General features: G+C 39.6%; 1 protein-coding gene across 1 annotated transcript in view; it reads right to left on the reverse strand.

The window, feature by feature from the left end:
* Window positions 1-25706, reverse strand: part of LOC135470816 (KICSTOR complex protein SZT2-like) — a 102196-nt gene that overhangs the window by 73748 nt on the left and 2742 nt on the right. Inside the window, exons 3-20 of the mRNA XM_064749859.1 lie at window positions 25317-25493; window positions 24990-25067; window positions 24509-24601; window positions 23712-23846; window positions 21465-21630; window positions 19830-20050; window positions 19282-19424; window positions 16786-16943; window positions 16169-16265; window positions 15182-15316; window positions 14116-14271; window positions 12316-12381; window positions 11269-11472; window positions 9319-9642; window positions 7987-8208; window positions 6637-6715; window positions 5569-5660; window positions 4788-4950 (exon numbers count right to left, since the gene is read on the reverse strand). Coding sequence (XP_064605929.1) covers window positions 4788-4950; window positions 5569-5660; window positions 6637-6715; window positions 7987-8208; window positions 9319-9642; window positions 11269-11472; window positions 12316-12381; window positions 14116-14271; window positions 15182-15316; window positions 16169-16265; window positions 16786-16943; window positions 19282-19424; window positions 19830-20050; window positions 21465-21630; window positions 23712-23846; window positions 24509-24601; window positions 24990-25067; window positions 25317-25493 — 2709 coding nt within the window. The remainder of the gene's footprint in view (window positions 1-4787; window positions 4951-5568; window positions 5661-6636; window positions 6716-7986; window positions 8209-9318; window positions 9643-11268; window positions 11473-12315; window positions 12382-14115; window positions 14272-15181; window positions 15317-16168; window positions 16266-16785; window positions 16944-19281; window positions 19425-19829; window positions 20051-21464; window positions 21631-23711; window positions 23847-24508; window positions 24602-24989; window positions 25068-25316; window positions 25494-25706) is intronic.

Genomic DNA, 25706 nt, shown 5'->3' on the forward strand with positions numbered 1-25706 from the left:
GTCACAAAAGTCTCATTGATTATTTATATATTTTCGTATTCAACAGAAACTATACTTTTTCACAAAATTTTTAAAATACTCTTAATTTATAATTTAATCATTTGCTGCAACTACTAACATATACAAGTAAATGTTGTAAAAACACAACAAATATTACAGATATGGCCAATTAGGAACTGGAAGCTACATGGTAAATACACGACCCAGATTTATTTCATTCTACCATAAAGAATAAACATAAAGTCCCTCAGACTTGCAGTTAAACCAATACAATTGGCCTCATTACTGATTCACAAATGTGCATGAGTGGAGGCAAACAGCATACAAACAACTACCAATGGAAATGTGCCATTTCATCCTCATCTGCCATATTCCTGGCCGAATGTATTTATTTATTTATTTGATTGTTGTTTTACGCCGTACTCAAGAATATGACGGCGGTCAGCATTATGGTGGGAGGAAACCGGGCACAATCGGGGGGAAACCCATGACCATGCGCAGGTTGCGAGCAGACCTTCCCACTTACGGCCGGAGAGGAAGCCAGCATGAGCTGGACTTGAACTCATAGCGACCACATTGGTGAGAGACTCCTGGGTCATTACGCTGTGCTAGCACACTAACCAATTGAGCTACGGAGGCCCCATGGCCAACTGTAAGATCTGGGAATATACAGCAAACGATGCAGAAAGATCACGTGTACTTACAATAACAATGTGTCATTGTTTTGCTGTACATAAATCACGACAGAGCCCGCTCCATTGTAATAGGCGGTAGGACAATTTTCAGCTGTGTATTTCCCAGCATTCTGTATGTCACACATTTTATGATTGGAATCTATGTGTTGAAACAGGCCTTGCTAAACAGAATAAATCATAGGCATTACAATAAAATAGGTGAGATAGATATGAAATGTGACTGTCTGTTACTGCCGATGCAACCAAACCAGTGTGATGATGCGCTGTAGGCATGCGGCGGCTGCCACATCTTTTCTCACTGCTGGATATCAGCAGGGGAAGAAAATCCTAACGCAAGGAGATTACTAAAGGTCATAAAGCAATTCTCTGAAACCTGAATATATAACATCAGAAAACTGCTGTCACACACAGCTCCCAGCTGAGCTGACACTGAGCAATTCAGAATATCACCCAGTAAATACTTGATTTTGAATGGTCAATCTTCTTTTCTCATGGAATCAACCATGGCTGACTGACACATGCTTTCACATTTACTTCCGTACCCTTACAATAAACTACGGGTAGGTCTTCAATCTGGGAGCATTTTCAGTAATTTTAGTTAGTTTAGCATATTTACAGTTACAGGTGAACAATTTATTTCAGGAGCAGTTGGTTAATTTTCACTGATGGTGCTCAAACCAGCGTATCAAAGCAGGGATGTTTTATTCGTCTCGGGCTTCTATGGGTCACAAAGCTTTTGCTATATCTACTTGATCTCTGTCAAGAAAGGTGTGTGATTTATTACATTTTATTACATTTATTATGATCGTGTCCATGTACCGATCAAAAAGTTACTGAGACGAGGTCATACTTTAGGATCATAGTTCCATACATGCATTTATCGGATAACGGAGTTGTGCGGTTTTCAGAGAGGTCACTGTATCACTCCTTGACAGGACAGAGCTCAAGTCTCATTTGAAACGTGATTTTATCTAACAAAGACCAATCGCTAACTTGTCGTCAAAATTACAACCATTAAATTTAATTGGAAATGGTATGAAAGCTGCCGTTGCAATGGAGAATCAACCGTTCTCGATCTTGAAACTTTGCATTCGAAATGTTTGCAATTTTTGGCTTTGCTCCCTTATACACCACAACCATTTGCATCTTTTGCCAGGTTTTGAAACAAAAACGTACGTTTATGTCAACACCGTTCCAAAGTCCAGACTATTGCAAAACTTCAACCAAAACTTGTTCTGCCTATGAGTTCATGAGATATCAAATCAACAAGGTTACCATTTGCTACAATATCGAGCACATCAGCAGATAAACAAGGAACAGATGGAAAAAGCATTATTACGCAAAGTCCTAAATGAGGGTAATTACGAAAATAATTATTTGATTGCCATAAAACATGCATTCAGCATGCACAAGTTCAGATGATAGGCAAAATGTATGGTCAGTTTCAACGAAATCAGCACAGTAGTTTTGGAGAAGATGCATGGACAAAATCTTGTCTACAGACAGACAGGCAAACAGACAGTGATTCCAGTATACCCCCTCCCCCACCTAACTTTGTTGACGAGGCTATAATTATTATAATATTACACAAAAAGATATGCAATATATACTTCAACAGGTTAACAGACCACCGGTCGAATGAACAAACAAAAGAACAGTCATATTCAAAAATTCAAATTCAGCGAATTTAGAGGTCATTAAAAATGAAAGTGAGTTACATGTATATGGTTTTCAACATGAATAGGCTAAAAAGTTTATTATATTTTTATTTTGACATTTTTTAACTACCCCAAGGCATGTGTAAATGACACAGCATGTAGACATGTGTCATTGTTGGGTTGACTGTGAGCAATGCAAAAATGACAAGGACAAACATGGGGCAAAAAAAAAAAAAAAAACACCAGCGAAGTAATATTTTAGAGTTAAGACCAATGGTTCATGTTACCATCAGACACAAGGACCAGACATCAGAAAAAGGCTAAGTTTAAAAGATTTTGTCCAAGTGAGCTCACTAGGCAGTACATTACCCATATACATGATCATATGAATGACAAAAATGATTTATACAATGGTCGGCCTATGCAACACTGTATATGGCCTCAAACTCCATAGAAACTATTTTTATTAATTTACAATTATCATTAAATCATTTCAGCCTGTTCCAAAAAGAAAATTACACTGACAAAATCTAAGTATGACTCGGAAGCTTTCTTTCTCAACCGACGATTGCAGGCCTGATAAAAAGCATCTTTATACTGCACTGGTATAATTTTACTGTATTTCATAAAAATACGATTTCTAAAATACAACCTGGGTATGAAGAAAAGAGAAATGAGCTGTATGAAAACTCCCCACATCAAATAAGGTGAGACAAAACAACTGTATTGCAATCAGAAGAATGAACATTTTTATCTGGTGAGAAGAGGGAGTATTTTCATTTTCCAATAAACCTACAACCTCTTTGTTCCATAAAAGTAGATGTTGAACTTTTTAGTTCCATTTTTTTCCAAATATTGAACAAATAACATCTGAGACAAAGTGTGCATCACATTGCACATTAAGGTCCTGTTCTGGTTACAGATGACAGACTGTACACCATATACAAACAACATCTGAGACAAAGTGTACATCACATTGCACATTAAGGTCCTGTTCTGGTTACAGATGATAGACTGTACACCATATACAAACAACATCTGACACAAAGTGTACATCACATTGCACATTAAGGTCCTGTTCTGGTTACAGATGATAGACTGTACACCATATACAAACAACATCTGACACAAAGTGTACATCACATTGCACATTAAGGTCCTGTTCTGGTTACAGATGATAGACTGCACACCATATACAAACAACATCTGAGACAAAGTGTACATCACACTGCACATTAAGGTCCTGTTCTGGTTACAGATGATAGACTGTACACCATATAAAGTGCTGGAAGCTTATACTTGAGTTCTAGTGTAAGTCACATACAGGCCATCAATACCATATTTCTCAAACAGTATGAAATACCTCATAAGTGAAAGTTACATTTCTAAAAATATTCATTATTGAAAGATAATCCTTAATAATTAATATAATAGGTTTTATGGCATTTTATGTTCCATGAGACCAGCCGTGCCAAAATCCGAAGGTGTCACTACTATGTGCACCATTTTGTCATGTGACGCGGTGTAGACATCTACTTATGCAGTCAGGGAATCCTTATCAAGCTCCATTGGGGGATGACTGACGCTACGTTTAGCAAAAATGTTAAGCATTCTGGAGATCTTACGCAAACAAGGCTGTTGCTTACTTCATTGTCAAAATACTAACGAGAAGAATGAGAAAACAGATGTATTCCACAAGTTGATCAGATTTTAAATACTAAAAAAAATCTTAATAATTGCAATGCCCCCTGATACATACTTTCCAGTAGCACGGTCTTCTGACTTTGTTTTTTCAGTGAATGGAGAATGGGTGACTACAATAGGCCTATTGTAATTCTTCAACCTTTTCGCATGTTTGCAAAGTGTTTATTTATTTTTAATAAGCATATTCTGAGGGCTTTATTCTGTGTAGACTAATAAAATTATACTTTTTGTGAAGCACTCAAATTAGCCAACACCACCGGTGTAGTCTTGTCTTTAGAATCAAATAAAAAAGGACTAAATTGCACTAAATTGATCTTTCATTTGCAAAAAGGTTGAGGAATTAGGTTATATCTACATATCTATAGGAAAATAAATAATAAAACACCTCCTCAACTTTCTACATTCTGTTATACTCCAACTGCAGTTTCAAACTTCATGTTATTTTCAAGGAATAATTGATAATAACTGACGATATTCCTTGAAAATAACATGCAGTTTGAAACTGCAGTTGGAATATAACAGAATGAAGAAAGTTGAGAAGGCGTTTTTTTATATTATTTTTTTTCCTATGTAAATTCTCCTCACCTTTCTGTATTTCATCAAATATATATATATATATATATATATATATATATATATATATATATATATATATATATATTTATATGCACACCACACACAAGCACAGGAAATGCAGACTGAAATGAAATCTGTAACAAAGCTGACATACCTGACTGGAGATGTCCTGGAAGTGCAACCCGTCCATGTAGAGCCTTTCGGGCGTGCTGTTGACAACTGTGCCACTTTGCGGCTCCACCCAGCACTCTGTGACAATCTGAAGTTCTCCGTCAGCCTCTGTGGTCTCCATCTCCTCAAGATCATCTTCTGACACACTACAACACCAGATACATAGGCCTCACTTACAGTCACTCCTACTAACACTCTTCTGGGGCGATCTGGATGACGAATGTTAAATTTACCAGCATGACAACATATCATACCACATATGTAAAACAGGTGCAGATTTCTTTTTTATAGACGATACATTCAGATACTTCAAAGAACAATAAGGATGAAAAAATATCATTAGAGGAGCCACATTACAGTGTTACATTTTCTTCAACAAAGGCTTCTGTGATAGAAATTTGATTATGTATTAAGCATGACTGAAATCTTAGCTGATTTACTCAGTTTAATAAATGTGTTCTTTATGACTTTTCCACAAAAGCAGGTAGGCATGGGTAACAACATGGAAACAAACATTTACACACTCTACACCTGAGCCTCGGTCAGTTTTGCTTTATATTTCAAAAGAAGAAATATTTGACTACTGCCATCACAAGATTCAACCATGTAAAACAACTCATATGAATTTTTTGCCAGTAACTGTCACATAATTAGAAAATAATTGTTCCATTCCCTACATCAGTTTTCCAAAATATTCTGATAAGAAACAAGAAATCAGGTGTCATTAGATGTATCATTTTTCACAACATAAACTGCTTACAAACCTTCCTCTGCTTGTCTTTGTATATGGTGGAAATATCACATACTGTATTATACATGAGCCCAGTTCAGTAGAGTCTGTCACCTCACCACCCCTCTGTCAAAGGTAATTCATTTCAAACATGTACAAATTATCATGATTTAAGCAGTTTTCTAGACATAATGTGGTGAACAATATCATTAAACCTGACCTAGTTTACAATGGGTTCTTGGATCATTTCTAAAAAATGTAGATTAAGTGACTTTCTAGTAGTTAAATTTACAAGTATCCTTGAAAATCAATGAGTATCCTGGTGCCTTTGGTAATTTTGTCACAATTGTCAACATTTACAGTGTAAATCTTATTCTTGTAGACTGAAGAAGTTCAGGATCTCTAACCACTTGGCCATAATTGATTAATTTATATATTTGATAGATGTTCATGACATACTGAAGAATATATCACTTACAAAATGATCACCATTGTAGTGGGAGAAAACAGGGCAGTGCCCAACATGCCCAAGGTAAACCCACGACCATTCTCAGGTTGCTGGTTGACCTTGACCTCAAAGGCTGTTAAGAGTGGTCAGCAATAGAATTGTGACCAGTGACCAGCTATCCTGATTCTGGCAATCAATGCATGATTGGACCAGAGTCACCTTTTTCAACTTAATCAATCCTGAGTATTTGAGCTGTCGTCATGACAACAGAGTGCAAAATGATAATCACACATAACAGCATGGCAGGGCTACTTGTATGGCAATTCTTCCCGCAAAGGGACGTCACTCTGTTGTCATATGTCAATGGTATATGTTGCAAGTTCAGATGTTAAATATAAAAGAATCACTACAAACTGACAATCAAAAACCAATGGAGCTTATATCAGTTTTCCTCTTCTGTTTGTCTTCTGCTTTCCTTCTTGTTCACCTGCACTGGCTTCTAGTGAAGTGCAGGCCTGCGGAAACATTTATTTCAACAACACATGTCCTTTCCATGACCAAATCATTTAAAACAAAATAAAAGCATTAAAGGATAAAAATACTAAAAATGTAGGCTAATCTATACCTGTGCTATGGTCTGTATGATAACCTTACCTTCATATCCACCTCCAGCACCATCGTGACGATACCCATGTTTGACATGGCAAAGTGGAAGCCCTCCTGAAGGCGAATTCTAAAAAGTGATAAAAATATTGCAAATTAACAAACAAAACAGTACTGGGAAGATACCCAAGTTAGGTGTTTGTTATAACTCAGTGTTGTGAGGATACACAAGTTTGGTGTTCATTATAACTCAGTTCTGTGAGATTACACAAGTTTGGTGTTCATTATAACTCAGTGCTATGAGGATACACAAGTTTGGTGTTCATCATAACTCAGTTCTGTGAGATTACACAAGTTTGGTGTTCATTATAACTCAGTGCTGTGAGGATACACAAGTTTGGTGTTCGTTATAACTCAGTGTTGTGAGGATACACAAGTTTGGTGTTCATCATAACTCAGTTCTGTGAGATTACACAAGTTTGGTGTTCATTATAACTCAGTGCTGTGAAGATACACAAGTTTGGTGTTCGTTATAACTCAGTTCTGTGAGATTACATAAGTTTGGTGTTCATTATAACTCAGTGCTGTGAGGATACACAAGTTTGGTGTTCGTTATAACTCAGTGTTGTGAAGATACACAAGTTTGGTGTTCATCATAACTCAGTTCTGTGAGATTACACAAGTTTGGTGTTCATTATAACTCAGTGCTGTGAGGATACACAAGTTTGGTGTTCGTTATAACTCAGTGCTGTGAGGATACACAAGTTTGGTGTTCATTCTAACTCAGTGCTGTGAGGATACACAAGTTTGGTGTTCATTTAAACTCGGAACTGTGAGGATACACAAGTTACATGTAGGTGTTTACTATAACTCAGCCTTGATCAGGGAATCCTTGAAACTACATTGCTATCAGGGTCTTGGTGGCAATATTTCTTTGTTTCAACATCTGATGTATTTAAAATACAAAATTTTCACATATACAGGTAAGACAATGGCCAACATTATGGTGGGAGGACCCTGTGCAGAGCCCACGGGACCTTAATGGCAAAAAACAGTCAACAGTGATACTGTGGTACCTGTAATTATAAAGCCTATGTCACCTGGTACCTTTGATAAATTAGTTTGGCTAGTAACCGCTCAACCTCAAATTGTGGCACAAATTACCCAGCACCACAGGTAAACAAACTCACCATGCAAATCACAACTAAATCTCACAGGCTTAACTAAATTACTTTGCAAATTACAGCAGACTCTCACAGGTTAAACAAACAAATTTGGCAAATTACAGCTCAATCTCACAGAACGAACAAACTCAATTTGCAAGTTAAATATCAAAAAACAAATTTTTAATTTGAATCATAGTATTTTAATTTGAATCATAGTTGTTGGTCAAAGGCTCACTTGGCAAGTGTAGAGAGGATCTTGCTGATGGCCTGCATGCTGACCGAGGTGGAGCTGCTCTGCTGGACTGACCACACCCATCTCTGGTGATGAAGGTACCTGGCCAGCATCATGAACATGTTGGCCACTGTCTTGTTAGGACTGGCTATCTGTGAACCAGCAGCATTTATCTCCTGCCTGGGGTCCTCTAAACTCATCATGTCTCTGGGAATTCTCTCATATCTGCAACACAATATAAATTGTTCATTGATTAACAAATATTGAATGCAATTTTCCTAAATTTGATTGAAAAATACATATTTTCGGGGTGAATTAAGGTTAAAATATTACTCTTCGCATTGGAGCCCACATTTTCCCAGAAAGATATTACTCAATCCTCCAAATAGAACTGAAAACATCTTTCTAAGATGAGTAAAGCTCTCATTTTCTGGCAAAATGAGTAACTTAGTCAGGTTATAGTGTGCACATATTCAGGCATCTTCATTCAGCATTTCAACTGCAATAATGTTTATAATAAATGACCTCAACTTTCACCCAATGCATTTTTCCTGATTACAAGAATTCTGTCTATCTCAGAAAGACTTTTTGAGAAAACATCTAGCTTTCAGATCTGAAAAAAATATTTCATCACATTTATTTGACCCTAGAAATTCCCTTTTTGTGGAAACCTTTAGGTCATATACTGTAAATGCAAATGTTTATGATCCTATATTTCAACCCATCAGCCAATTATCATCCTCGCATTTGTCTGTTCACCCTAAATGCACAAACTTCTTAAATCAGGTCCTTTATACTGGTAGTAAAGTAAAATGAAAACAAACTGTACAGCTAATATGCTAAAAATGCCTGGGCAATATCGTATGCACAAATGGCTGTTTTTGACAAACCATTCTGCATAAGATGTGGAAAAAAACAACAAGCAATATAACACCAAAGACATGGAAAATACAAGGATGCTTGAGAATAAAGTACTTGTGTTAAAATACCGTTACAAAATCTCTCAACTGATACTGAAGTTTTCAGCCATGTGATAAAAACTTTCCTTCATCCTCATAAAAAGTTCACTCAAGTTATCGTTACATGAGGACGAAAACTTTCTCCTGAGTATTTGTTTATTTGATTGGAATTTAACCCTATACATCCTGTACATCAGTTCTATGGCTGTGGCAAACCTAATCGCATAAAGTAAACTAATGGCCTCCCATACCAGACAGACTTTCCCACATGTATACACATCATCTAGGCCCCAGACAACAATGGAAGCTGGGTAATACCAATGATTCCTGGGCACAGGATGAGATTCTCCTGACAAAAAAGTGCTTATAGCCTCACCGAATGAGCACTTTCTCCACAGGTTTGGTAACAAGCACACAGCACTGTATCTCTGCCCATTCCCTCATTAGCGGGGGTTTCCTGGCCTTCACCTCAGCTTTGTCTTGTTCCTCAGGGGGTTGTTCTGTGCGCTGCGACTTCTCAAGCTTCTGCGTGCCCCGCTGTGGGAACTTCAACGATAGCACCTTCTCCCTCAGTTCTTCGGTGAACTGGTTCCTCTCACTGCCTGGTGTCCCTCCAATGAAGGCGAGTCTTAGGACCATACAGGGTGGCTTGGAGGAGACACGAAGCAGACAGAAAGAGGTGGGTGGCTTGTCACAATCACTGCAAAGATACATTATAAAGCTGCTGAATCAAGGAAGCTATCTGAAGCAATTTGATACACTCAGAAGTAAAATGCTGCCTTTTCAATAACAGACCAGCTCAAGTCTGTGAAAACTTGATCAGATTAGTTTTGCAAATATTTCACTATAAGCATCTGCCGTTTCTACAATTTGTTTACACAACATTTCTAAGCAACTTTTTAGTTTTCCCTCGAAAAACATGCATCTTTATAACACATGGCTATCAGTAGTAAACAACTCCAAAACAATACACATGACTATTAGCATGGTAGGTTGAATCACCTGCCAACAAGACCCTTGTAATGAGAGAGAGATCCCATCATTCAGTAAGTTCACCACTGCAGTAGTTTGGTAACCTCACCTTTGTAAATGTTTGATAACTCACCAATGTAGAAGTTTGGTCAGCTCATCACTAACAACAATATTGCCCATACTCACTTCTGAAGAACCTTGGTAAGCTCAACTCTGCAGTAGTTTGGTAACCTCACCTTTGTTTATGTTTGATAACTCACCAATGTAGAAGTTTGGTAAGCTCATCACTAACAACAATATTGCCCATACTCACTTCTGAAGAACCTTGGTAATCTCACCTCTGCAGTAGTTTGGTAACATCACCTTTGTAAATGTTTGATAACTCACCAATGTAGAAGTTTGGTCAGCTCATCACTAACAACAATATTGCCCATACTCACTTCTGAAGAACCTTGGTAAGCTCACCTCTGCAGTAGTTTGGTAACCTCACCTTTGTTTATGTTTGATAACTCACCAATGTAGAAGTTTGGTAAGCTCATCACTAACAACAATATTGCCCATACTCACTTCTGAAGAACTTTGGTAAGCTCACCTCTGCAGTAGTTTGGTAACCTCACCTTTGTTTATGTTTGATAACTCACCAATGTAGAAGTTTGGTCAGCTCATCACTAACAACAATATTGCCCATACTCACTTCTGAAGAAGCTTGATAAGCTCACCTCTGCAGTAGTTTGGTAACCTCACCTTTGTTTATGTTTGATAATTCACCAATGTAGAAGTTTGGTCAGCTCATCACTAACAACAATATTGCCCATACTCACTTCTGAAGAACTTTGGTAAGCTCAACTCTGCAGTAGTTTGGTAACCTCACCTTTGTTTATGTTTGATAACTCACCAATGTAGAAGTTTGGTAAGCTCATCACTAACAACAATATTGCCCATACTCACTTCTGAAGAACCTTGGTAAGCTCACCACTGCAGTAGTTTGGTAACCTCACCTTTGTTTATGTTTGATAACTCACCAATGTAGAAGTTTGGTAAGCTCATCACTAACAATAATATTGCCCATACTCACTTCTGAAGAAGCTTGATAAGCTCACCTCTGCAGTAGTTTGGTAACCTCACCTTTGTTTATGTTTGATAACTCACCAATGTAGAAGTTTACTAAGCTCATCACTAACAACAATATTGCCCATACTCACTTCTGAAGAATCTTGGTAGGCTCACCTCTGCAGTAGTTTGGTAACCTCACCTTTGTTTATGTTTGATAACTCACTAATATAGAAGTTTGGTAAGCTCATCACTAACAACAATATTGCCCATACTCACTTCTGAGGAAGCTTGATAAGCTCACCTCTGCAGCAGTTTTATATAGGAGTAGTTTTCCACCAGTACAAAGCTGCTCCAATCCCTGAGCATGACGTTGAGGGAGCTGACAGCCTGGCGACACTGGATGGAGTTGAAGCGGCGACTAGAGTTGGGGATGTGCAGGTATTTAGGCAGTGGTCGGTCATGCTCCAGGATGATCCCTATCCTATGAGTGTGCATCCACTTCTGCCTAAAGTACAATCATACCAAAATACCATTTGTAATCTTGACTTGAGTGAGTGAGTGCTTGAGGTTTAATGTCGTACTCAACAATTTTTCAGTCATATGATGACGAAGGAGCCCTTATGGTGTATGTACTGTGCCTCCTTGTAGCGGGCCGGATTTCCACCCGTATTTTATCTAGTCCTGATTCACTGCGACGACTTACCAAAGGCATGTAAGCCACCCTGCCCAAGCCATTATACTGATACGGGTCAACCAGTTGTTGCACTATCCCCTTAATGCTGAACGCCAAGCGAGGAAGTTACAACTTCCTCTTTTAAAGTCTTAGGTGTGACTCGATCCAGGATTGATCCTGGATCTACCGCTCCCGAAGTCGACGCTCTACAAACTGTGCTATACGAGCTAGTAAATCTTGACTTACGAATACGGGAAAGATCTCACTGCAAGCCAAGAAACTATAGACTTCTTTACTGATTTTCTGTAGCTGATTGCCTATGTTGACAGTTGCATCCAGTCTACATTAGTCAAGGTTTACAGGTGAATGGAAATCAGCATGATTGAAAGAAATCACTCCATTATCCCTGGTACAGGTACTGGACAACCATTCTCATGCACTGGAATATCTAAATATAATATCTGTCATCATATCAGGAAGAAAAAATGTTTCTAACACAAGCTTGTGAAATATTCATTAAAAAATGTATAAATCAATCTAAATAATAAAACTGCATCTGACATTCTTCCATGTCATTAGGTAGTTAGATAAGATGAGAGTATTTTATGCAGCATGCTAACACTGGTGCAAAGTACATGTATTCGTGAAACCCTTAGCATTACAGACAGCACTCACCAGATGTTAGTGTCCAACATGAAGACTGGCTTCCAGAAGGCCGCAAACTGAGATAAGGCAGTGTCTCTGAAACATGCACATGTCCAAACTAAAACCCTTCACCTGTTATAAATAATTCTCGTAAGAAAACTGCGTACATATACTGCACACCATTGCCACTCCACTCAACTCCAATGAAACAAAATGTTTCAGTACACATCTGCTTTACCTTGTGTTTTATAATGTACTATGTAATACTGTATTCATGTTTCCTAAACTACAGTGCATTTATTCACCAGTCATATCTCCATCATGTTACTGTGAAGCTGGACATGGCTCAATGAGTCAAGCTCTACGAGGCATGAGGTAATGGCTTGTATCCTGGTCATAGCCAGGGAATGGCTGACAATCGGCTGTCAACGATGTTTGTGTACTCAGTCTATCTTGTGTTGAAGACCCCTTGTCTTCCACCAAAATCACCATAAGATCTGTACATCACAGATGGGAAAGTGTTCTGTGGTTTATTCCAGGCACTTGGGATTTATGTACCCATAAATCTGAATGCCATCATAGCAGTGAAAAACTGAATGACAAAAGTATGGCATTGAAAACAATGAATTAAATGATGATATAGACAAATAACACCCCTTTTTTACTCTCATCACAGACAAATAACACCCCTATTTTACTCTCATCACAGACAAATAACACCCCTATTTTACTCTCATCAAAGACAAATAACACCCCTATTTTACTCTCATCACAGACAAATAACACCCCTATTTTACTCTCATCACAGACAAATAACACCCCTATTTTACTCTCATCACAGACAAATAACAACCCTATTTTACTCTCATCACACAAATAACAACCCTATTTTACTCTCATCACAGACAAATAACAACCCTATTTTACTCTCATCACACAAATAACAACCCTATTTTACTCTCATCACAGACAAATAACAACCCTATTTTACTCTCATCACAGACAAATAACACCCCTATTTTACTCTCATCACAGACAAATAACACCCCTATTTTACTCTCATCACACAAATAACAACCCTATTTTACTCTCATCACAGACAAATAACACCCCTATTTTACTCTCATCACACAAATAACAAGCCTATTTTACTCCCATCACAGACAAATAACACCCCTATTTTACTCTCATCACAGACAAATAACACCCCTATTTTACTCTCATCACAGACAAATAACACCCCTATTTTACTCTCATCACAGACAAATAACAACCCTATTTTACTCTCATCACACAAATAACAACCCTATTTTACTCTCATCACAGACAAATAACAACCCTATTTTACTCTCATCACACAAATAACAACCCTATTTTACTCTCATCACAGACAAATAACAACCCTATCTTACTCTCATCACAGACAAATAACACCCCTATTTTACTCTCATCACAGACAAATAACACCCCTATTTTACTCTCATCACACAAATAACAACCCTATTTTACTCTCATCACAGACAAATAACACCCCTATTTTACTCTCATCACACAAATAACAAGCCTATTTTACTCCCATCACAGACAAATAACACCCCTATTTTACTCTCATCACACAAATAACAACCCTATTTTACTCTCATCACAGACAAATAACACCCCTATTTTACTCTCATCACAGACAAATAACACCCCTATTTTACTCCCATCACAGACAAATAACAACCCTATTTTACTCTCATCACACAAATAACAACCCTATTTTACTCCCATCACACTGACACTTTGTACTACACTCTAACAGCTGTAACATGACGAGCCCATACTTACTTGGAGCTATGTTGTAGTGAGAGGTAGGGTGTGACAGAACTGGGGTTTACATAGAACAAGGGCACTCCATTCTTGATACTGTCTGGGATGTGGTAGTACACTGGGTTAGATGCAAAAGATTGCAAATGAACCAACAGTTGGTCAGTCTGGGATATACTACAAAGCGGAAGACAAAAAGTGGTACACTTCAAAAGTGACTTACAGACAAATCTTTTCATAGCATATATGTCAGCAAAAGTCCCCTCCCCCGTTAAAAGTAGCAGGTAAGAGGGAGGAGTACTGTATACAACCAAGACTTCGTTATTAAAGACAGATCAAGAAACACCCATCAAAGAGATATGATGAACTGTAAAAGACAATCCTACCCATCAGTCTTGCTGGTGAGGATTGAAATACACAGATGTGTAAGTAGTTTGTCAGATACAGTGTTGGCATGAAAACCAATACATCAAAAGGAGCTTAACTTAATTTGGCTAATTTTCAATAAATTTCTGCTCCAATGATAGGGAAAAAGGGAACCAGTGTAATAGTTTTATTAAAGTCAAGCCGTTTGTTAAGTACAGCAGTATAAACACCATATAGTTTACTGACAAAAATATGAACAAATGTAGAGATGGATGAACAATGCCATAACATAACACAATGTGCTTTTATTTTTTTATTTTTATTTATTTATTTATTTGATAGGTGTTTTACGCCGTACTCAAGAATATTTCACTTATACGACGGCGGCCAGCATTATGGTGGGTTGAAACCGGGCAGAGCCAGGGGGAAACCTACAACCATCCACAGGTTGCTGCAGAGCTTCCCCCGTATGGCCGGAGAGGAAGCCAGAATGAGCTGGAGTTGAACTCACAGCAACCACATTGGTGAGAGACTCTTGGGTCATTGCGCTGCGCTAGCGCGCTAACCAACTGAGCCACGGAGACCCCTTTTTTATTTTTACAGTACAATTGTCGGGTAAAGAAATTATTTAACTATGTCAAGGGAAATTAAAGAATTACGCATGCTACCACCTCATTAAACACACATGCTCAAGCAGGTGTTTATATTACCAGTACCTTACCTTTGTAGAGTTTGCCAGAACTTCTTGACAACAGCAGTTCTGTACAAACTTCTGAATGGCTTCTTCAATGGACATGTGACATCATGTAGGAACTCGTAGCTACCCTCTAAAATGATTTCTGTATGAGTGACCAGGCTGCGGACAGATATCAACGAAGGTATAGTGGAGTTTATATATACATGTTCAGGTACCATGCTTACAGTACATAATCAATCCACTCAGGGAATTTTCTTATCACCTTGCTTTACAAATTATTGTACAGAAACTATACTTTAATGGAATTTTCCACAAGCCTTACTTTACGAATTGTAGTACAGGACTGTGTGATTAGTTGGTGAAGAAAAGAAGGTGAAGTTCAAAGAAAAATCATACAATATTTCACCTGGTTTTTGTCACCAACTTTGCACAGCAGAGTGATTTGTGCGAGAAAAATTCCCTGAAATTCTACACATACATGTAGGTGATCAAAGGCATTTGATTGTAACCCCAGGTGGCTGTATTACATCTTTATACCAGGCTGGCAGAGTATAACTGGCAGAGTATAATAGCCACAGCCAATGGTAAGACATACACTGCATGCCAAGTCCAATAAGTCCATTTTAAATGATGGCTGTAGCCCATAACAGATGTCAGCTGTGGGTCTTACCTTTCAGCTCGGCCACACAACACCTCACATAATTTGCCCGCGTTAACGGCAAAGTAGCCACCTATTCATAGAATGGCAAACTATTTCAAAACAAATCAGCCATGGAGCACTTCTTTTCATGTATTAATGCCCATATGCCATCTAGAAACAACAACTTTGTTATGACCCATAGCTGTGGTGAAACCGAAATGGCTGTGCCTTTAGCCAAATGATTATGGTTTATTCCAGGCCCTCCAGTTTCCTTCACCCATAAACCTTGACACTGTCATATGAGAGAACAATTTTGGAATATGGTGTTGAACATCAATCAAATAAATAAATAAACAAATAACTGAACTCACTTGGAACTATCTAAGGGCCAGCTGGAAGAGGCCACATATTCTATTCTGACAAAATCTCTCCATGGCAGCACCAATGTGACCACTAGCTCTGTGCCACCTGCAAAACCCAGTTAAAACATGACATTGCAGTGAGAAATTTAACTCATTTTTGCTTTAAAAACTGAAATTAGTTTGACTGACTAATTTACATGCGTTCTGTATTACAGCAAGCTGGACTAGTTTTTGATTACATTTACACGGCCACCTGAACTAGCACTTTTGATCATTCACATGATACAGAAGGACTATTTTTACCTTAAGCAACAAAAGATTTCCACCTCGAAACTCCCCTATTAGGAGTGAATCTGCAGAAAAAAAGCTGTCTGATTACACTCATGAGAAAAGGAGAACACTGAGTGGAAGGGAGAAAAGTTTTAAAGTGTTCCTTGAAATTTGGTCATTAATTTTTGTTGCAAAAAACAAGTACTTGTAACAAAACCAATTGAACAGAAAAAGATATCACACTGGAAGATGTTAATGAACAATGCAAATAAACACTCATATTCCATCGATATCTCTCCATGTTTCCACATATCACAAGGCAATTCATTACGACACAGAAGCCAGGTATAGTGTACCTTTAGTGACAAGGATTTCCTTGATAGTGTATCCCTCGCGGAGCCTCAGAGACATGACGCTCGAGATGGATGTGTGCAGCGGGGTCTCCACATGCTTCTTCCTCACCACAGGGGATAGGTTCTGCCACTTTGGGCCCTGTAAACTGGGCACACACGGTCTAAGGAGAGAGAGAAGACAGATGAGGCAGTGAGCAGACAACACACAGAACCCAAGGGGAGAGAAAGAGTAGACAGATGAAGCAGTGAGCAGACAGCACACAGGACCTGAGGAGAGAGAGGGAGAAGACAGATGAGGCAGTGAGCAGAAAGCACACAGGGCCTGAGGAGAGAGGGAGAAAACAGATGAGGCAGTGAGTAGACAGCACACAGGGCCTGCGGAAAGAGAGAGAGGGAGAACACAGATGAGGCAGTGAGCAGACAACACACAGGGCCTGAGGAGAGAGAGGGAGAAGACAGATGAGGCAGTGAACAGACAGCACACAGGGCCTGAGGAGAGAGAGGGAGAAGACAAATGAGGCAGTGGGCAGACAGCACACAGGGCCTGAGGAGAGAGAGGGAGAAGACAGATGAGGCAGTGAGCAGACAGCTCACAGGGCCTGAGAAGAGGGAGGGAGAAGACAGATGAGGCAGTGAGCAGACAACACACAGGACCCAAGGGGAGAGAGAGAGTAGACAGATGAGGCAGTGAGCAGACAGCACACAGGACCTGAGGAGAGAAACAAAGTAGACAGATGAGGCAGTCAGCAGACAACACACCGGGCCTGAGGAAAGAGAGAGGAGACAGATGAGGCAGTGAACAGACAACACATCGGGCCTGAGGAGAGAGAGAGAGAGAGAGAGAGAGAGAGAGAAGACAGATGAAGCAGTGAGCAGACAACACACAGGACGTGAGGAGAGAGAGGGAGAAGACAGATAAGGCAGTGAGCAGACAGCACACCGGGCCTGCGGAGAGAGAGGGAGAAGACAGATGGGGCAGTGAGCAGACAGCACACAGGGCCTGCGGACAAAGAGAGAGGAGACAGATGAGGCAGTGAGCAGACAGCACACAGGGCCTGCAGAGAGAGAGCATAGACAAATGAGGCAGTGAGCAGGCAGCACACAGGGCCTGAGGAGAGAGAGGAAGAAGACAGATGAGGCAGTGAGCAGACAACACACAGGGCCTGAGGAGAGAGAGGGAGAAGACAGATGGGGCAGTGAGAAGACAGATGGGGCAGTGAGCAGACAGCACACAGGGCCTGAGGAGAGAGAGAGGGTAGACAGATGAGGCAGTGAGCAGGCAGCACATCGGGCCTGAGGAGAGAGAGGGAGAAGACAGATGAGGCAGTCAGCAGACAACACACAGGACGTGAGGAGAAAGAGGGAGAAGACAGATGAGGCAGTCAGCAGAAAGCACACCGGGCCTGCGGAGAGAGAGCGAGAAGACAGATAGGGCAGTGAGCAGACAGCACACAGGGCCTGCAGAGAGCGAGAGAAGACAGATGAGGCAGTGAGCAGACAGCACACAGGGCCTGAGGAGAGAGAAGTAGAAGACAGATAAGGCAGTGAGCAGACAACACACAGGGCCTGAGGAGAGAGAGAGAGAGAGAAGACAGATGAGGCAGTGAGCAGACAACACACAGGGCCTGAGGAGAGAGAGGGAGAACACAGATGAGGCAGTGAGCAGACAGCACACAGGGCCTGCGGAGAGAGAGGGAGAAGACAGATGGGGCAGTGAGCAGACAGCACACAGGGCCTGCGGAGAGAGAGGGAGAAGACAGATGGGGCAGTGAGCAGACAGCACACAGGGCCTGCGGAAAGAGAGGGAGAAGACAGATGAGGCAGTGAGCAGACAACACACAGGACGTGAGGAGAGAGAGGGAGAAGACAGATGAGGCAGTGAGCAGACAGCACACCGGGCCTGCGGAGAGAGAGGGAGAAGACAGATGGGGCAGTGAGCAGACAGCACACAGGGCCTGCGGAGAAAGAGAGAGGAGACAGATGAGGCAGTGAGCAGACAGCACACAGGGCCTGCAGAGAGAGAGCATAGACAAATGAGGCAGTGAGCAGGCAGCACACAGGGCCTGAGGAGAGAGAGGAAGAAGACAGATGAGGCAGTGAGCAGGCAACACACAGGGCCTGCGGAAAGAGAGGGAGAAGACAGATGAGGCAGTGAGCAGACAACACACAGGGCCTGAGGAGAGAGAGAGAGAAGACAGATGAGGCAGTGAGCAGACAACACACAGGGCCTGAGGAGAGAGAGGGAGAACACAGATGAGGCAGTGAGCAGACAACACACAGGGCCTGAGGAGAGAGAGGGAGAAGACAGATGAGGCAGTGAGCAGACAACACACAGGGCCTGAGGAGAGAGAAGTAGAAGACAGATGAGGCAGTGAGCAGCATTATAGAATAACAAGCAACAGACTCAAGAAAATTACACTGACTGTGTGGGAGATATCTATCAGGAAGATAAGAGATGTAAACTATTAAAATACTACCTAACAAACATTGTGTAACAACCTTTTGCTCCAAGCGAGATCTTCTGTTAATTCATCCACGTTTTTATTGGACAGGTCTTCAATCTTGAAACCATCCAACCCTTTTTGGAAGTTCCAGCAAAAAAATGCTTGGTGGTAGACATTCATAGATGGCTCACTTCCAGACTGAAATAAAGAATACCAGTTTAAATCAAACTGAAATTTTGCAATCGAAACTATAATGCCAGTAACCAACATCTCCCCTCGACACCCACCCCCACCCCTGCCAAAAAAAATACCAACCACAATTCAAATATGATAATGTTTGAATTCTAAACGGTTGGCTCACTTTTCATTTCAATTTCACTTCTCAAGGAATTGCATAATAGATGAATAAACATAAAGGCAAAAAGGGGGAAACATATAAATGTGACGAACACTGTTCAACATGTTCATAAGGTGGATAATACATGTATAACTTCTTAAATATTGGACTGCCTCTCGCAGAAGTTAAGAAAGCACAAGTTTATAGGAATAGGAATACTGAACAAATTTACAGCAGTAATTGATTAAAAGAGTATGCATTCTCACCACATTAGGACAGGTAGAAAAATAGGCTCCAAACGTGGCTGTGGCTATGAACTGTAATAGCTCAACATGTGGGATGTGTCCAAGCTGACAGCTGTCACTTCGACTGTTACCCAAGCGCAGGAAGGAACAAGCAATCGTCCCATTTCTCAGCTGAACCATCAGAGACTCAAATACTGTTGCATCAGGCAGACCCACCATTCCATCTGTGATCACAATTACACCTGTAAGGAACAAAGACAACAATAATCACAATTACACCTGAATTGAACAAAGACAACAGTGATCACAATTACACCTGAAAGGAACAAAGACAACAGTGATCACAATTACACCTGAAGTGAACAAAGACAACAGTGATCACAATTACACCTGTAAGGAACAAAGATAATAGTGATCACAATAACACCTGTATTGAAGAAAGACAACAGTGAACACAATTACACCTCTAGGGAACAAAGACAACATTAATCACAATTACACCTGAAGGGAACAAAGACAACAGTGATCACAATTACACCTGTACTGAACAAAGACAGCAGTGATCACAATTACACCTATATTGAACAAAGGCAGCACTGATCACAATTACACCTCTAGGGAACAAAGACAACATTAATCACAAATACACCTGAAGGGACCAAAGACAACAGTGATCACAATGACACCTGTAGGGAACAAAGACAACATTAATCACAATTACACCTGAAGGGAACAAAGACAACAGTTTGTAAAACTGCATAATGTTCAAGTCATGTGATACATTCAAATACATGTATTGACCTCTAAACCTAAAAAATGCAGAATGACTGAACGTGTCACCCACAGATTAATTATTCTCTAATTATCTAGCGCTAAGATTTTGCCATTAGATCAACAAGAAAGACCAAAACTATTACACTATCACAAATATGACTGTTTATCACATGCGTAAGGTTTGCAGAGCAGTGACTTCATATGCATGGAGTTGTAAATCATTGTGAAGGTGAAAGACACTATGGGGAGTCAGTGCACACCTTTAGCACTGAGGTCTTTGATATGTACATGGCGAATTGCATTTGGTAATCCATGTACTTTGGGAAGCAATTGCAACCCTGTGAATGGCTGCGCAAAATGTTCAGCTATGAGATAAAAGTTTTTTGTCTTTGACATGATCTGTGTACTATGGGTGGCCACTGCAACCCTCTGATTGAAACAAAAACTTTAACCAAACTCGACACCGCCCCCCGCCACTGCGACCACCAACGTCACTGCCACTGACAGCATCTGATACCCCTCTCACAATGTCTCTCCTTACTTCACAAGGCGAGCTAAAAAAAATTAATACTGGGCAATGACTCAAACACGTGCATGAGCTTGATTATCATTACATCACATTCTGGATCAATTATCTCCCTTGTAGCCTGTTTCTGAAGCATGATTTGATCAAATACCTGCATATAAAGGTTATCCATACTACAATATAACCCCAGCATTTATTTATCTATTTCTTTGACTGATGTTTAATGGGAGACCATAAGACACCTGGAGAAAAGCACCTGTTTCTCATAAGTCAATGGCTGACTGGAGATTATCTGTTTGTATACTGCCTAACACGGACATCCTATTTGACCATAGATTACACATGTGTGTACTCACCAGCACTTGTGTTCTCTGGTAAGAGCTGTAGAGCTAGGATCCCATATCTCAGCATGTTGACAAAGTAAGGTTCTGGGCTGGTCATTATGTCAGGTGGTACAGGACAGATAGGCTGCTCCACAATATCAGAAAACAGTCCCCCAGTTAGTCTGACACCATCATGATCCTGTAGACAAACAACATGATGATCATACTGACATGTCTGTATATCAGTGTACAGTCCCCCAGTTAGTCTGACACCATCATGATCCTGTAGACAAACAACATGATGATCATACTGACATGTCTGTATATCAGTGTACAGTCCCCCAGTTAGTCTGACACCATCATGATCCTGTAGACAAACAACATGATGATCATACTGACATGTCTGTATATCAGTGTACAGTCCCCCAGTTAGTCTGACACCATCATGATCCTGTAGACAAACAACAAGATATTCCTAATGACATGTCAGTGTATCAGTGTACAGTCCCCCAGTTAGTCTGACACCATCATGATCCTGTAGATAAACAACATGATGATCATACTGACATGTCTGTATATCAGTGTACAGTCCCCCAGTTAGTCTGACACCATCATGATCCTGTAGATAAACAACAAGATATTCCTAATGACATGTCAGTGTATCAGTGTACAGTCCCCCAGTTAGTCTGACACCATCATGATCCTGTAGACCAACACATGATGGTCATAATAATGTGCATGTATACCAGGGAACAGTAAATACATACAGGCGAATGAACTTGACTGAATGAAAACTGTTATAAATATTTTAATGATAAAATCGAGTGTGACAGATGAACAGACAGACACAGAGCGCATTCCCATGTGCTCTCGCCAATTTGTGGTGGGCGACAAACAAGAAAACTAGCAGTTGAAGTGAAGTCCTCAGCTCTGAATGCTTATACCGTCTATATACCGCTTGACTGAAACACGGTGTAGCAATTTGCTTCTGTTCCAACAGGTAAAGCTGATCTTAGGAGAAGCATCTCTCCAGTAAAAGTATTGTGGTTTCATTGTACAAAATAAGGTGGACAAGTCACACTTTGAAGCATTACCCACCCTGAAGTGACTGTGACTTAGTCTGATAAAATGTAAAGCATAGTTTTAGATACTGTACAAGACTGGAGGCAAAGTTTTACCACAAACAGTAGCTACAAAGTCCAAAAGTAAGCAGTACAAACTGTGCATGTACATGTACAACACAGAGTTGCTGTTGTTGTATGATATAGGAATATATGGACACAAGGCCCAGAGCATAGCCTATTTCTTCATCTCATACTTACTCTAGATGAAGAGTTTTTAATATGCTATGAACACCGTTCCATAGCCTTCTTTATCTTTCCCTTGCTGGAACTTAATCTACATTAAGTGATCAACTTAATTCTCAGCAAAAAGACTCACCACCAGCATAAGCACGTTTCACTTGAAAGTGAAAGAAAATTTCTGTTAACTTTAAAGGGGGCAATACATCTTATGCCTAGCCATGGTTATCTGTTACACATGTGATGATGAGATTCACTAAATGTACTTCCCATGTCAGGATCATTTTCTGTCAGTTTTTCATGCACAGATCACGTCAAGGGTTCTTTTGATCACAACTTCCTACTCTTGTGTCATTTTATATGATTACCAGGCGGACTGACAGCTGGCAATCCTGGTGGGACTTTAAATCCCGATAACATATACAGTTATATGGTTGACTCAGACCCAACAAGGTACAAGCCTGTATTCTGTTCCTACTTTTCCACCGAATGGAGATTCTGTGGCTGATTCGATTCTCTTACGTACCATTTGTCTCACAACAATGAACGATCATTCATAATCACTGTTTGTTGAGTGTTAAGACAAAGAAAAAAAATGTTCATAACCATGAAAAAGGGAGAAAAATAATTTGGTGCATTACTATTTTAATGGGTTGGTTGGGTATTATAAAGAGCAACAACACACTGTGTTATATTCCGCCTGAGAATTACAAATTACAGATACACAAGAGTTGATATAATTTGAATTGTGTTCATTAAGATGCAAATTAATACACAGATAGATTTTGCCAAAAAGCATGTCTCTGAGTTACAATGACAGTTTCAGAAAATATTTCATGAATTTCCTTTCAATAGGAGAAATCAAAATGACAAGAAATGGGGACGTATAAAAATGGACAGACAGATAGCAGGTCATGGCAACGACAATAAACCTAACTGGCTGAGGATTAAACAGACAAACATTCTGAAATGTTCTTACCAAGAAATCATCACTCTGGAGTACTTTACTAAAGTTTTGAACTAAGCTTGTTTCAAAGTTTATCAACTTCTGCCTGGCTTCTTTGAGAAATTCCTCCACATTTTCTTTGGTAATAAGCATTCCCTGGGCAAGCACCTGAAATTTTAAAGAAATCAAAAATTTAAAAATTTAAATTTTAAAAAATTTAAGAAATCAAAAATTTTTAAAGAAAAGAACATTTACAAAACAAATCAGACACAGCTAAGGAAAAAACAACAGGTTATCTTACCAGGTACCTGACAATACTCCTGCCACAATGAAAGGCCAACCAAGCCATGAAAGGCTGGAATTCATTGGTTGATTGACAGATTGCTGTTTGTACTTTATACTGAAGAGTTTTTCACTTATTTTGATGCCAAGCAGTTTTAAGGGTGAAGTAAACCAAAGTGACTGGGGTAAACCACTAACCTTTGGCAAGTTACTGACAAACTTCCCGGTGACGCATGACATACATGTTCAAGCCACAATGATGGAAGACAAGTGGTCTTTTTTGAGCGCAATGGTTAACAAACTATGATCATAATTCTTGAATGTTTCCATCATATATTCACAGCAATCTGTGTGGTATTTAACTATGTCTTTTTCTTGATCACTTTCACTATCACACCATTCCCCTTTGTCCCATAGTCCACGTACAAGAATTAGAAACAAATCATTCACAACCATGTGTTCACACGGTCACCACCATATACTGTGTGTGGCCAATTGTTAAACAAACAGCTACTTCACCTATTTTTACCTATTTTAATTAAACTTACCCTGTTTGTGGAACAGTTTAACAATGGTGTCAAGGCAATCACAGTGACATAAATCTGTGGGGACAGCACCAGAAAACTGCTGGGTAGTGTTAACTAAGAACACAAGAAAAAACAAGATGCAATGTCATATCATATTGTCAAAGTCAAACAGAATCCAATAAGACTATAAAATGAGCATAATGTACATACGAATGAATAGCTAATCATAATACTTCTTCCACAGAGTATGTACAGAAGCAGCACTAAGTCAAAATCATTTATTCATTCATCCCATAGTGTACACATGAATCACAGTAAAACCTAAAACTTCACATTTTATTCCCACTTTACCTTTGCAATGAGAATAAATATTGCGCACCGTTAATTACAAATATTTGTAGCTTGGTACTGACCTGCTAATGCTATTCCACTGTAATTTACAGGCAGCAGAAAATGATCAGAACTGACACTTGCAAACAAATCGGCTAACACATCTACTTACTGGTTGAACAAGGCCAGTGAGACAGTTGTGAAGGGTAGTGAGCACCTCATCATACAACACCTCCCCAGAACACATATCCTACAGAAAAACAATTCACATAACAAATGACAATCAAGAGAAGGCTCAACATTTATGATTAATTAACAACAGACACTTTGACTGGAAGTTAGTCCACTTCAGGCAAAGTCATGTCAGTTAAAATATCTCTTACACCTCATTATTACATAATTTAATACTACACCAAAAATACTAACTGCACAGATATTATGTAGGATAAGATAATAAATGGATTCAACAGGTATTATGAACAGTCAGTGAAATGCTTACCACAGATGCTGATGAAGGGCTGAGGTCCAAAGCAAACACTAAACGATATCGGCGTGATATAAAGGTAATGATGGTGTCAGGTGTTATCCTGAACAGGTACTCTCTGTCCAGCTCCACTTGTAATGCTTCATCACAAGGTACCACAGATAGCACCATCAATTCTTCTGTCTCATCACTCTAAAGTAAACAAAATAAAAAGGTTTCACACACTTGAATGAATGAGTATGGCTTAACACCACATCAGGAATATTTCAGCATTATCGTGGCAAGGGCATAGACATGGTTAAGCCTGCAAAACACTTATTAAAAAATATAAATACTGAGTTATCTGTATTATTGGTAAATGTTAAAATGCATGGTGAGGGCAGAATTTATAACCTCAAAAAAAGT

The sequence above is a fragment of the Liolophura sinensis genome, chromosome 7 (assembly GCF_032854445.1).
Source record: "Liolophura sinensis isolate JHLJ2023 chromosome 7, CUHK_Ljap_v2, whole genome shotgun sequence".
NCBI lineage: Eukaryota > Metazoa > Mollusca > Polyplacophora > Chitonida > Chitonidae > Liolophura > Liolophura sinensis.